This window comes from Megalobrama amblycephala, linkage group LG1, assembly GCF_018812025.1.
Source record: "Megalobrama amblycephala isolate DHTTF-2021 linkage group LG1, ASM1881202v1, whole genome shotgun sequence".
NCBI classification, from domain to species: domain Eukaryota; kingdom Metazoa; phylum Chordata; class Actinopteri; order Cypriniformes; family Xenocyprididae; genus Megalobrama; species Megalobrama amblycephala.
The window spans coordinates 71,465,423-71,479,035 of NC_063044.1; the positions used below are offsets into that span (position 1 = coordinate 71,465,423).

A 13,613-nucleotide genomic window follows, 5' to 3' on the forward strand; every position below is an offset into this window, starting at 1 on the left:
ACTTTGATTCATCATGTGACTCTCATCACCACTGTGTTTGGTGACTGTCAGTGTATTATAAAGGTACAAAACAGAAATTAGTACTTCATTAGGTTGGTATTGATTTTTTTTTTTTTTTTACTTTGCTACTGTATTTTTTACGGTAAAGTTCTGGCAACCACAGCTGCCATTTTTTTTACCATAAATTTTACTGGGATTTTTTTTACTGTACAAACTGTATTTTCTCTCCCCCTACACTACCCCTATACCCCTAAAACTACCCATCACAGGAAACTGTGCACACTTTTACTTTTCTGACAAAAACTCATTCTATATGAACTATAAACCTTTTGAAAAGTGGAGACATGGGTAATGTCCTCATAAGTCACCTCTCCTTGTAATACACTGATTCTTGAGAGATGGGACAAAACATTGTAATCCAGCAATTGTAACTGCTATTAGGTTTAAAAATAAAAATATTTTATATTTTAAATGTTATGAGGGATTAATAATAGAAAGTATTTATCACAATTATCCCCTTCAATTTAATTGTATCATTATTATATCAAATGTATAACACTTATTGTCTTCTCACTACATCTAAAACAGTGTGTCCACAGAGAAGGGATCAAAAATTTGTATGCAATAAAATGGATAAAAATGTTTTTTTTAAGATTGTTTTATAAAAAGCAACACTTGATAATATCTCATGTCAGAGCAAGGTTGTTTTTCAATGACACATGCATGCATCCAAGAGGTATATGACTGAAACCTGTATGTGGGCAATGAATGTGAACTGCATCTATTCACAGCCTGTCTCAGTCTGTTCTTTGCACAAAGCTATCAAATGGCTTCACAAGACTCAAAATATGCTGCAACAGACATTGACTACTTTGATCAAGCTTTTTGTCTTTGTCAAAGATAACTCTTTGTCATAATTTGTTTGTCATGTTCTCACCATCACCGTCACGTTACATAACAATAAATGGCCATGTGTTACATTAGAATTAATTTTTCTCACTTTCCACTCCATGCATTTGTCCTTTTATTTCCAAACAACTATTCCTCTGGGATCCAGAACTTTTTGAAGTTCAGCATTCAAATGACCGCATACACCCTGTTATTGGGAGAAAATCATCTAGCAGCAGAGAGTACTGAATAAAACAAAATCTTCTGCATGAATACAGAAATGCTATATCTAAATCTTGTTAAATTAATTTGTTTTGGGCTTAACTGGCCATAAATCAGAACCAGATGCTTTTTGCTTCAAAACACAAGATCAGCAACTGACCGATCTTCTTCATTTGTTTGATTCTCTTGCTTTGCTTTTGTCTTTGCAATGCCACTTGGCCTGTGGAGATTATATCCCATTTTCCAAGCACTGGGATTCTCTGGTAACTTTGTCACTCTTCATCTCAGCAGCTGTGAGTCTTTGCTGTGCCTGTTGGATTATGGTTCGGCCCTTGGACTCCTCGTCACTGTTTGTGTGTGAGTCTCGCTTCTCTCGGCTGACTGTTGTTAGTCTGCGGTCTATCCTGCTGACTCTTGCAACACTGCTGGTTGAGTTAGTCTCCACTTCTCTGCTGGCTGAGTCGTTGTTCATTGCTTGGCTCAGCTGTTTAATGAGTCTTTATGGGTCTGTCTCTCAGGATCATTGTGAAGCTATCAAGCCACATCCTAGCAACCATGTAGAGCACCCTAGCAACAACTTCCATAGACTTTCTTTCAAACACATCAAAAAGACATCTTTAGATAAGTGTGATAGAAACATATCAGTGGTCTCGTTTGACCAATCGTTTGAAAATTACAAAGGAGAGCAAGAAGGTGAAAGAAATGACAGTGAAGATGAGAGGAAGGGTAAGTAAGAGTGGGTTGGATATGCTTCCAAAGTTGGAGTTGGATGTTTGAATGAATTTAACAAATCCGGGTTTGTTTTTTCCCATGTAGGACTTGATCCAGTCATGGTACTGAGAAACTCTGGCGAACACACTAGGAAATCTGCGGTCCTCACATCTTTGTGTAGTAAAACTCGAAATTCCGGACTGAATCCACAGGGAACCGTTCCTACTGAGCATTGGACCTCCAGAGTCTCCCTGTATTGAAAAACATTCAGCATTTATATCTCTGACAATATGGAGTTAACAACGGTTATAGACATAATAGTAAAAGTATGCTAGCCATGTGTCCACTAAAGCATTTTTATCCTGAGGCCAGTATGCTTTTTTTAACTGTTTAAAGTGGGAGCACTCAGTTTTCTTTCCTTTGTATCCTTCCCTTGCATCCCAATCAGGGTGGAGCTGAGACGTGAGGATAGGAAGCAGGTAAAGGACACAAGGATTCAAAAACTAGAAATGAAAAGCACCCCAAGACTTGACAAATGTTTAGGTGCATACCGCTGTGTAGATTCATTTAACGTCACGTGTTGACATTGCAAGATTCCAGTAAATACGAGGTGGCATAAATGCAGCATTTAACTTTGGAAAAAGCCAAGTTTGAGACACACTTCCTGGAAAATAAAGCTAAGATGTTTTGATCGCCCCCTGGTGACATTTTGGTTTTATTTTCTCTACAGAGTTTTCTATAGTGGAAGAAAGTGTAGGCATCTTTTTACCTTTGTGTCTTATTTTAATTTATTATATAATGTGCTGTATCTCTGTTCTTTCCTCTGCAGATCATGTGAAGTAAAAAACAGTCATTGTGTATGAGTTTTTGATCAGTGGAGTAAAAACTGGTCTTAATGAAGCAACTACAGGTTGGCAGTGTAAAGTTTGCAGGTGAGTTGTATTGTGGAAATTGCTTTGGATTAAAAAGGGTTCAAATTAATGACTGGTAGCTTACCGAACACATACTTTTCTCTTGCTGATTTAAAAATCCAGCACAAATCATATAGTTTGTGATTCTGTTGACCCCGAAATAAACCCTCTTACAGTCACTGTTGCTCACAATGGGCATCATCACCTGCTGCAGTGTATTAGGAAGCTGGGTGTCTGTCAAACAGATTAGAGGACACATTTTATGGCTTTAACAAACATTTCTAGGTAAACTGTTGAGGTTTTCAGTATTGTTCATATTTGGTTGGTTGATGTTCACTCACCTCCAGAGTGTAGCTTGCCCCATCCAGTGACCCAGCTCTCTGTACCTGCATCAAATACACTACCAGCCGCTGCCAGACAGACTGGCTTAATGTATTTAGAGAAGGTCACAGAAGAGTTGAGCTGGACCAGTGCTATGTCGTTGTTAATAGCAGAACTGTCATAGTTAGGATGGGTGATGATTCGACTCGCTGTCCTGGACGTCTCATTAGGGTTTGAGCCGGATTGGTTCAGACGCCCGAAGTACATCACAACCTTAGACACATCAATACTGTAAATAGAGAAATTCTGCTTTAATCTCAGTATTATCAGTCTACAAATGAAGAATTTGGTTTGAAAACACGATAAATGCCATTTTCAAAAAAATAGAATTTCCGCCAAAATCAGTATTGTATCTGGTCGGTATTGAAAAGTCATTCATTAATTTTGTGAAAAATTCGATATCCGTCGTATTATTCTGTCAGGTTTTCTCTGTTTCTTTCCAAAACGCGACAAACGCCTGTCTCCTTTCTCTGCAGAACACGATATATCCGCTCAACCAATCACAGCGCACTATTCCACCCACTGTAAACATTGAAGGCTTTTTTAAAAAGCCATTTTTAATACCAATGTACTCTGCAAATGTTTATTTAACTGTGCGGTGGCACCAGATACTCTTTAACCGTTAATGACAAATAATTAATAACATTAACAAGATGACCCGTTGAAGTCATTTTGGGAGCGACGACTGAATGTATTTTTTAGTAAAAATGCCTGTATATAAGATAAATATTGGCAAACTTTAGACTCTGTCATATATGTGAATCAACTTTGTAGTGTATTTTCAATTTGAAAAATAACTTTTATATTGATGGATTTATTGCAATTTGGGGAAAGAAAAATAATATTTTTTTATAATAAACTTTTTAAAATCAAAATGTAGATTTGAATTTTTAATGTTTTATAACCAAAAGATGCTATGTGAAAGTTTGAAACGGAAAATAGTGTTTTTTATCTTGCGGCTTTCTTGGTAAAGAAAACACCTTTTTACTCAAAATTTATCAAAATGGAGTTATTGCGTTTTGGAACCAAACTCTTCAAATCTATCTTGAGCATTATTTTGCTTCATACTCCTGGAAGCAGTGAGCTGCAGATAAAACCCAGTCTTTATTGATCAGAGTCCCGCCACAGTTATGTCTTGTGCCGTAGACATGAATGCTGACTTGCCACGGCCAAGACCCTGCTGTCGCATCCTCTCCTCCAACAATCCTGTTGCTGAGAGGGGCTCGACCACAAACTGATGATGAGAGAAAGAAGATATGAGGTTTCCTTGTTAAAATGCCTCCCCGACATTGAAGAAGCATTCTGTTTGGGTAACACTTTATAATAACAATCATTTATAAGCAGGGTTGGGGAGTGACAGAATACACGTATATATGAAGAGTTTGGTTCCAAAACGCAATAACTCCATTTTGATTAATTTGAGTAAAAAGGTGTTGTTTTTTGTTGTTGTTGTTTGTTTGTTTGTTTGTTTGTTTTAAATGTTTCTTTACCAAGAATGTGGCAAGATGAAAACCACTATTTTCTGTTTCAAACTTTCACATAGCATCTTTTGGTTATAAAAACATTCAAAAAATTCAAATCTACATTTTGATTTTAAAAGGTTTGTTATAAAAACGTATTATTTTTTCCCCAAAATGCAATAAATCCATCAATATAAAATGTATTTGTCATATTGAAAATACAGAGCAAAGTAAGTTGATGCACATATATGACAGCCTCTGAACTTTGTCATTACAAATCTTATATACAGGCATTTTACTAAAAATATTCAGCCGTCGCTCCCAAAATGAATTCAACAAGTCATCTTGTTAATGTTATAAATTAATTATGTCTCTGTTTGTCATTACCAATTAAAGAGCAAAATTAATAAATGACTTTTCAAAGCCAATACAATACTGATTTGGCGGAAACTCAACTTTTTTTAAAATGGCGTTTATTACGTTTTGGAACCAAACTCTTCAAGTATATATATATATATATATATATATATATATATATATATATATATATATATATATATATATATATGTGTGTGTGTGTATGTTTATTTCATGAGGTACACATTTTAAGACAACTTACAACACATTAGCATACCACTGATACTCATTTATGAATGTATAGTCATGTTTTGTAAATTATTAGTTCATCATCAACTAATAATTAGGTTGGTGGAGTAGTCCTGCCTCAAGTGGAGGAGTTTAAGTATCTTGGAGTCTTGTTCACGAGTGAGGGAGCGGGAGATTGACAGGCGGATCGGTGCGGCTTCTGCAGTAATGCAGTCGTTGTACCGGTCTGTCGTGGTGAAGAAGGAGCTGAGCCGTGAGGCGAAGCTCTCGATTTACCGGTCAATCTACGTTCCTACTCTCACCTATGAGCTTTGGGTCATGACTGAAAGAACAAGATCCCGGATACAGTCGGTCGAAATGAGCTTCCTCCGCTGGGTGGCTGGGCGCTCCCTTAGAGATAGGGTGAGGAGCTCGGTCACTCGGGAGGAGCTCAGAGTAGAGCCGCTGCTCCTCCACATTGAGAGGAGTCAGCTGAGGTGGCTCGGGCATCTGTTCCGGATGCCTCCTGGACGACTCCCTGGTGTTCCGGGCAGGAGGCCCCGGGGAAGACACGCCTCGGAATTCCCCCAGAAGAGCTGAGGGAAGTGTCAGGGGAGAGGGTAGTCTGGGCGTCTCAGATGGATGGATGGATGGGATGGATAACTAATAATTGTCTTATAGCTGAATTAATAAAGCATTCATAAAATGTTAGTATATCACTTTTAAGACATCATTTAAGATGTCTTTAAATGATTAGTTCATCATTAACTAATAATTTATAAGTGACTTGTAACTGATTATTGTTATTATAAAATGTTACAATGTGTGAAACAAGATAAGACAACTTACCATCTAACTGGCTGAGTGAACCTGTGTGTTTAGACAAAGACAAAATAAGTAGAGGACAGAGAATGAAGAGAGCTGATGAACTGGTTTGTGTAGACCATGATTACTGGCTCGCCAGTTACATCAGCGCTGGCACATATTGACATGAAAACAACATACAGTCTTTCTCCTGAATAATGCTGTTTATGGATTTTAGTCAAAATACCTTTTAAATGATTTTATAGTCATATGAAATTAAGTAACTAACCTAAGAAAAAAAACTTTGGAGAATGTATGGATGACCCAAACCCCAAAGTGTAGCTATATTTATAATAATAAGCTATATACTTAAATAATCTGTATTTAATGAGGGTCATCTGTCTTTGTATGCATTTTCAAACAATATGCAAGTAGTCACCAAATCTATAAATAAAAGAAATATAAGTGTGGAATTTCTGTGGTGACCAAAATCTTTAACGAATCAAAACTATCTTTCAGCTTCTTCAAAGTCACCACTCGTTCAGACTCTGAACTTTCACTCAACCAAACTTGAACTGCATCCTGGAATAAACATGAATTAAAATTATCCATTAAAATACAGAAATTATGCATTTGTAAAGAAATGTATTCAAATGCAGAATTTGTGCTTATCTACAGAACCAATTTGAAGCATTCATCCATAAGTCTTCAGATCCAAAGGTTTGTATAATCATGGGAAATTAAAATGCTTGTCAGTTTTTATACAACTGAAACAAACATTACTAAATTTACATCTAATTATGTCATAATATAGACATTTTGTAAGATACCTGCTGTGTAGATAAGGATGAAACCGGCAACTCTTAAAGCGGTGTTAAACTTCATAATTCTGTTCTGGTCTGTGATCTGACTGCTGTTTCCTCGACTGTCAGGTTTCTGCTGAGATGTAAAGCAAGTGCGACTGCTTTTATCAAGAGTTTTCTGCCCCACCCCACTGCTACGTTCATCTCGGTCTCAGATGTTTTCCAGAAAAATACTTCTTCTCAGCTTTTCATGCGTTTTGTGGATGTGGGTGGAACGTGTCCCCACCACTTTTTGCTAAAAATTATTTCATCCCCACCAATTTTTTTAAGGCCTTTGAAAAAAAATAGCTTGCAGAAAGCATCTCCAATCCATCATTCTTCTTACATGAAAAATACTCTTTTACTGGATGATTGAAGTGATGAAGCTCCTACCAAATCATACATTCACAGACATACACATTTATTAATATATAGCGGGAGATTGTGGATTAAATATATCAAAATGTCTGTCAATGTTACATTTGGTCGTGTTTGTCTGTGTAACTTGAGATCTGTAAAATGCTTGAAGTAGTGAAACTGTTTAAAATTCACCTGTGTTCACTTCATTGGGATATTGTGATGAACCAACACTGACTAATATGATATCTATCTTTAAGCATATGTCATGAGTTCAACATTTTATCCAGGTATATTCAGATAACCTGTACTCCACTGAGTCAATAGTTTGTTGAAATGAGCAAATTTCCATAACCACTGAACCTTAAAAGAAATACAATATTTATTCTAAAGACCCAAGACCAGATGCTATCGCCCTGTTTGTGAAGATATTTGATTACTTTATAACAGAGAAACGGCCTGCATGTACTTTCATAATTCTAGGCACCTATATGCTGTGTGGCCAAAATATGAGAAAAACACATATGAACTGTCAACACTATTCATGCTTTTAAAAGGTGAACCATCAATCATCTTTAAATATTCTTTTGTTATCAGGATTTCAGGGCTGGAGGTATGCAGAGCCATCAGTCATACTGCAAATGAAACATTATGACCCTCTGAAAAAAATTTGAAGTATGAAACTGGAATTTTTACAAGAAGTGTATGATCGCTGGTTTCTCCACAGTCACATGACAGGTAAAACCAGACGACCTTTTACAGAAGCAGCAGTTTGCAATAAGTCACATTTTACACTCAATTGTTGAATTGTTGTATTTGCTTAAAGGTGCCCTAGAACTTTTTTTTAAAAAGATGTAATATAAGTTTAAGGTGTCCCTGGAATGTGTCTGTGAAGTTTCAGCTCAAAATACCCCATAGATTTTTTTTAATTCATTTTTTTAACTGCCTATTTTGGGGCATCATTATAAATGAGCCGATTCAGGGCTACTGGCCCTTTAATTCTCGTGCTCCACGCCCACGTAGCTTGCGCTTGCCTTGAACAGTGCATAAACAAAGTTTACACAGCTAATATAACCCTCAAATGGATCTTTACAAAGTGTTCGTCATGCATGCGGCATGCATGCGTCGGATTATGTGAGTATTGTATACTGTTATATTGTTTGCATTGATTCTGAATGAGTTTGATAGTGCTCCGTGGCTAACAGGCTAATGCTACACTGTTGGAGAGATTTATAAAGAATGAAGTTGTGTTTATGAATTATACAGACTGCAAGTGTTTAAAAATGAAAATAATGACGGCTCTTGTCTCCGTGAATACAGTAAGAAACGATCGTAACTTTAACCACATTTAACAGTACATTAGCAACATGCTAACAAAACATTTAGAAAGACAATTTACAAATATTACTAAAAATATCATGATATGTGACATGTCAGTTATTATTGCTCCATCTGCCATTTTCGCTGTTGTTCTTGCTTACCTAGTCTGTTGATTCACCTGTGCAGATCCAGACGTTACTGGCTGCCCTTGTCTAATGCCTTTCATAATGTTGGGAACGTGGGCTGGCATATGCAAATATTGGGGCGTACACCCTGACTGTTACGTAACAGTCGGTGTTATGTTGAGATTCGCCTGTTCTTCGGAGGTCTTTTAAACAAATCAGATTTATATAAGGAGGAGGAAACAATGGAGTTTGAGACTCACTGTATGTCATTTCCATGTACTGAACTCTTGTTATTTAACTATGCCAATGTAAATTCAAATTTTCATTCGAGGGCACCTTTAAAAAAGCAGTCTCAAGTGGGTTGACTATACACACAACTATGCTGAGTAATTTGTACAAATAACAATTTAGTTGTACAAACAAAATAACTTCAAGTAAAGCTGACAAAATTTGTGTAAATACAAATCATTTGAATTTGTCACTGTTACATAATATTTACTGTATATGTGCAGTTTACTTAATAATTTAACATTACATTTATAAAAAAATACTTAAGGTGAACACATTTATTGACTTAATTTACCTTATTAATAATAAGGTACTCACTCAAAATTGAGAGCATTGAGAGCAGGAATTCCGTCCTATATACATGTGTATATGAGGCTCACAGCCTAAACACAGGTGCCATTCTTCTGCATAATGGTAACCACAACATTCAAAAACATTACAGAAACTCCTTTAAATTTCCAACATAACTGAACATTACTTCTTCTGTTTATTTCTAGAGCATATTTAAAAACATTACATACTAAAAGCCAAAGAGAAAAGATGAGTTTTAAGGCAAGATTTGAACTCAAGAAGTGGAAGCCATTCTAATAAAATTAGGAAGATTGTTCCAAAGCGTGGGCCAACCACTTCAAAAGCTGGGGATCGTAAGGAGGAATTTGCCATCCGATTTTTGTCCTCTCACAGGAGTGTAGGGGTGAAGTAGGTTAGTCAGATAAGAAGGAGCTAGATTATTTAAAGATTTAGACATAAGTAGTAAGATATTATACTCAATTATGGGGGTAGGCAACCAGTGTAGCGATCTCAGTAGGGGCGTAACATGATCAAATGTCTTTACGTCCCTTCAGAAATCTAGCTGCAGAATTTTGGACTACTTGTAGTTAAGAAATTTGGGTCTTTGAGATGCAGTAATAGAGGGAGTTGCAGTAGTCCAGCCGAGACTTAATGAGGGCATGGATTGCAATCTCTAAAGAGCCCTCTGAAAGGAAAGATTTAATTTTAGAAAGAGAATGAAAAACTAGAACCAACATTTGATTTGTTTGTCAAATTTCAAGCAGTTGTCAAATACCAGACAGATTCCACACGTATATCATTGGCATAACAATGGAAGAAAATGTTTCCTAAAATTGGATCCCAGAGGAAGTACATATAGAGAGAAAAAGGTGGGTGCCAAAATAGAACCCTGAGGTACACCACAAGTTAAAATGCCTAAGGAGAAAGGCAATCTAATTTGTACTATAACAGAAAAACTTTGATTTGTTAAAACATATTTAAACCAACTTAACCTTAACTTGATATAAATATCCAGCCATACAATGTTTAAAACTTTATAATTTTGTTCAACATCTAATGAACCAAAACTGGCCCGCCAGCAATAATATCTGGCCCGTGCACACGGCCAGATTATTTTGATAGTGGCTGGCTCTGAAACAGTGTTGCCAACTTAGTGATTTTGTCGCTAGATTTAGCAAATTTTCAGACCCCCCGACTTTTCAAAAGCCGACTAGCGACAAATCTAGGGAGTTTTTGGACAAACATCAGTTGCCAAAAGTCGGCAGTACAGTGCGAGCACGAGGTTTTGCTTTCCCGCTGCAGTCGCACATCTCTCTGCTTCTACTCTGTTCAGTGATTGGCTGAGAGGAGCAGCAGCACATTCCATTGACTGTACATCATCTGACGTGAATGAGCACATGAGCACAGTGTTTCCACGTTCCAGTTATCACTTATCTGCATCTCCTTTGTTTTACATTTAAAGAATTTAGTTTGACAGTTTTGATTTGTGCTTATCACTGCTCACTATCACAGATCTTAAGTTCATCCAGTTTCCAACCTCATTGAATTAAAGGATTAGTCCACTTCTAAATAAACTTTTCCTGATAATTTACTCACCCCCATGTCCCCCACCCCAGGATTATTCTCCTTATAGTGGACTTCAATGGCCTCCAAACGGTTGAAGGTCAAAATTACAGTTTTAGTGCAGCTTTAAAGGGCTTTAAACGATACCAGACGAGGAATAAGAGTCTTATCTAGCGAAACGATCGGTCATTTTTGAAAAAAATACAACCGTTTATGCTTTATAAACACAAAATATCGCCTTGAACGTACTTCCAGTTTCGTTTTTTTCTGTGCTAACCCATTGTAACCAAACACATACCTGTAAAATAATACTCCATTTCAACATTTTATACTCTCCCCATGCATTCGGTCCTATGCAAAGCACACCAAAAAACTTTTTCAAGTGCCGGTAACACTTTACAATACGGTTCATTAGTTAACATTAGTTAACTAGTTAACATGAACTAATAATGAACTGCACTTATACAGCATTTATTAATCTTTGTTAATGTTAATTTCAACATTTACTAATACATTATTAAAAGCTTGTTAACATTAGTTAATGCACTGTGAACTAACATGAACAAAGAATGAACAACTGTATTCTCATTAACTAACACTAACGAAGATTAGTAAATACAGTAACAAATGTATTGCTCATTGTTAGTTCATGTTAGTTAATCCATTAACTAATGTTTAACAAATGGACCGTATTGTAAAGTGTTACCATTTAATCTCCTACACTGCACATTTTATATTTACAGTCATTAAAAGAAAAGAAATCAAGTTAAGAAGAGACAAATAATATGATTAAATCAGACAATCTGTGTTTTCCTGTTTTGATGTTTTATTTCGGTATAGGTCAACCTTGTACTGTGACTTACTGGAAACCGCTGTTATTGTATAAAGGTGTCTAGATTTACCTGTTGTGTGTCTGTCAGTAAACATCCACTTCCTAATTCCTATTTCATTCTTGTGTTATTCTCAAAGGATCATATCTACACATGTACACATAACTTCACACTGTTTAGACGGCCCTGCACCCCCGCAGACACAGAAACCTGTTAACACTTAAAGATGAATGATTGTAGCATGAATAGTGTACATACTGTTTTTCTCATATTTTGACCATATATAGGTGCCTACAAACAGTAAGCAGGTTAGAATTATGAAAGTACATGCAGGTTTTTTCTCTGTCAAGGTAAACCACCAACTCTCTCATAAGCAAGGCAATCACATCTGGTCTTTATAATAAGTATTTTCTTTTTTTTTTTTTTTGAAGTTCAGTGATTATAGAAATGCGTTCATTGATTGCATTTCATAAACCATTAGCTCAATGCATAGCTTTTTATGTTGCCATATGCCTGACTTTCAAAGATAGATTTATTAGTCGGTTTTCTTTGATCGCAAGATCACAGTTAAGTGAACATGGGTGATTTCTTTTTCTTTTTTTTTAACAGTTTTAATAACGGGGGTGTGGCAAGGGGGGCATGGTTCAGCGAAGTCCGCAGCGGGAGAGAGAGGCAGGAGACGAACGGTGAATGAGTGGGTTAAATGCAAATGACAAACACCTGTTTCTTGTTTCAGTAATTGGCATGGAGAGAGTATATAACGGCAGGAGAAATGGGAGCGAGTGAGAGAGAGAAGGACTGCTGACCGGTGGACCCTGACACTCACAAGCTGCTCATGGAGTGAAAGTTTTGTTGTGACATTGTTTAAGTTGTTGTGCTGATGCACGTGCCTTTGTGTTTGTATTTTGAAGATACAATAAACACCACCGTCAGCAGTCAGCCGACCCTTGTCTTCTTCCTTCCTTTATACGAACCTCATCACAGGGGGCTTCTAACTTTAAAAAAAGAAAAATGCATTTATTTATTTATTGTTTGTTTTCTCAAATTAAAAAAAAAATGTTAAAAGAGTTGAAAAGATACTCACACACAATATATTATATTGGATATCTGTTGTGTTTCTCAGCTGGTTTAGATGGTTACAACACAATGTCAGAAATACAATTCCCAATATGAATATGTCATGGAAGCTCACTATCTCCAAACAAGGTCAAATCCAAGACAGATGTAGGAAAAAAAAGATTAATAATAAAAAGAGTAATAATAATAACTATTTGTTTTGATAACAGATGATTATATAAAAATACAAAGAGAAGGAAAATATTTACCTTTCTGTTGTTATCAACAACACGTCACAAACTATCCTCTGTTCTGGCACCAGATTCCTCATAGTTTGTTATACAGCGCGGATGTTATTGAAGACATTCATTATCAGAAAATATCAAACCTCAGAATGTTTAAGTCAATAGAAAAATTGTATGCATGCCGATTGCCAATACGTTAAAATATGAGCTTTAAGTAATAAATGGATTAACATCTCTTTCTATCTCTCTCTCATGGACACACATTAGGAAAGAGAAAAGCTGCATCTACTACGAAAAGATTGATAAAAAGTAGAGCTAGAATTAAAATATTCATGACTCTTTTGTGTCAAGTCTGAAGTCTATTAAAGGGTCATGAATTGAGAAATCAACTTTTCCTTGAGCTTTTGATATATAAGAGGTCATTGTACTATAAGAATATCCTGTAAGTTTCAGAAGTGAAAACTACCTTGTTAGTCCAATAAAAGCTTTTATTGACACCAGGGACAATACTCTGTTTACTTCAAGACACATCATAAATAATGCACAATAAGACCATTATACACACTGAAAAACATTTATGTATTTGACTGATCTTGGAATGTGCATATCCATGTCATATGTTAAATGCCGCCTCTGCAGAAGAAATCAACGTCTACGCCTTCATCATCGTAACATACAAATACCTCATTAAGACAACAAATGTACAAAACTCATCAGAAATCAGGTAATAGACA

At 36.2% G+C, this 13,613-nt stretch overlaps 1 protein-coding gene across 3 annotated transcripts; it reads right to left on the bottom strand.

Annotated features, from left to right (window-relative positions):
- Positions 1–1,007: 1,007 nt before the first annotated feature.
- Positions 1,008–7,001, bottom strand: LOC125247097 (chymotrypsinogen A-like). Of its 3 annotated transcripts, none has more exons than XM_048158290.1 (7): positions 6,793–7,001; positions 6,008–6,028; positions 5,482–5,754; positions 4,182–4,347; positions 3,074–3,342; positions 2,938–2,966; positions 1,008–2,072 (listed from the first exon to the last, which is right to left on the bottom strand). In XM_048158290.1, the coding sequence occupies exons 1-7, from the start codon at positions 6,845–6,847 to the stop codon at positions 1,752–1,754; spliced, it is 1,134 nt and encodes a 377-aa protein (XP_048014247.1). In that variant the 5' UTR covers positions 6,848–7,001; the 3' UTR covers positions 1,008–1,751. The 3 variants fall into 3 exon arrangements, with proteins under 3 accessions (XP_048014247.1, XP_048014237.1, XP_048014255.1); XM_048158280.1 differs by having other exon boundaries at positions 2,818–2,966; positions 6,793–6,993; XM_048158298.1 differs by having other exon boundaries at positions 2,818–2,966; positions 5,482–5,839; positions 6,793–6,986.
- Positions 7,002–13,613: the final 6,612 nt, after the last annotated feature.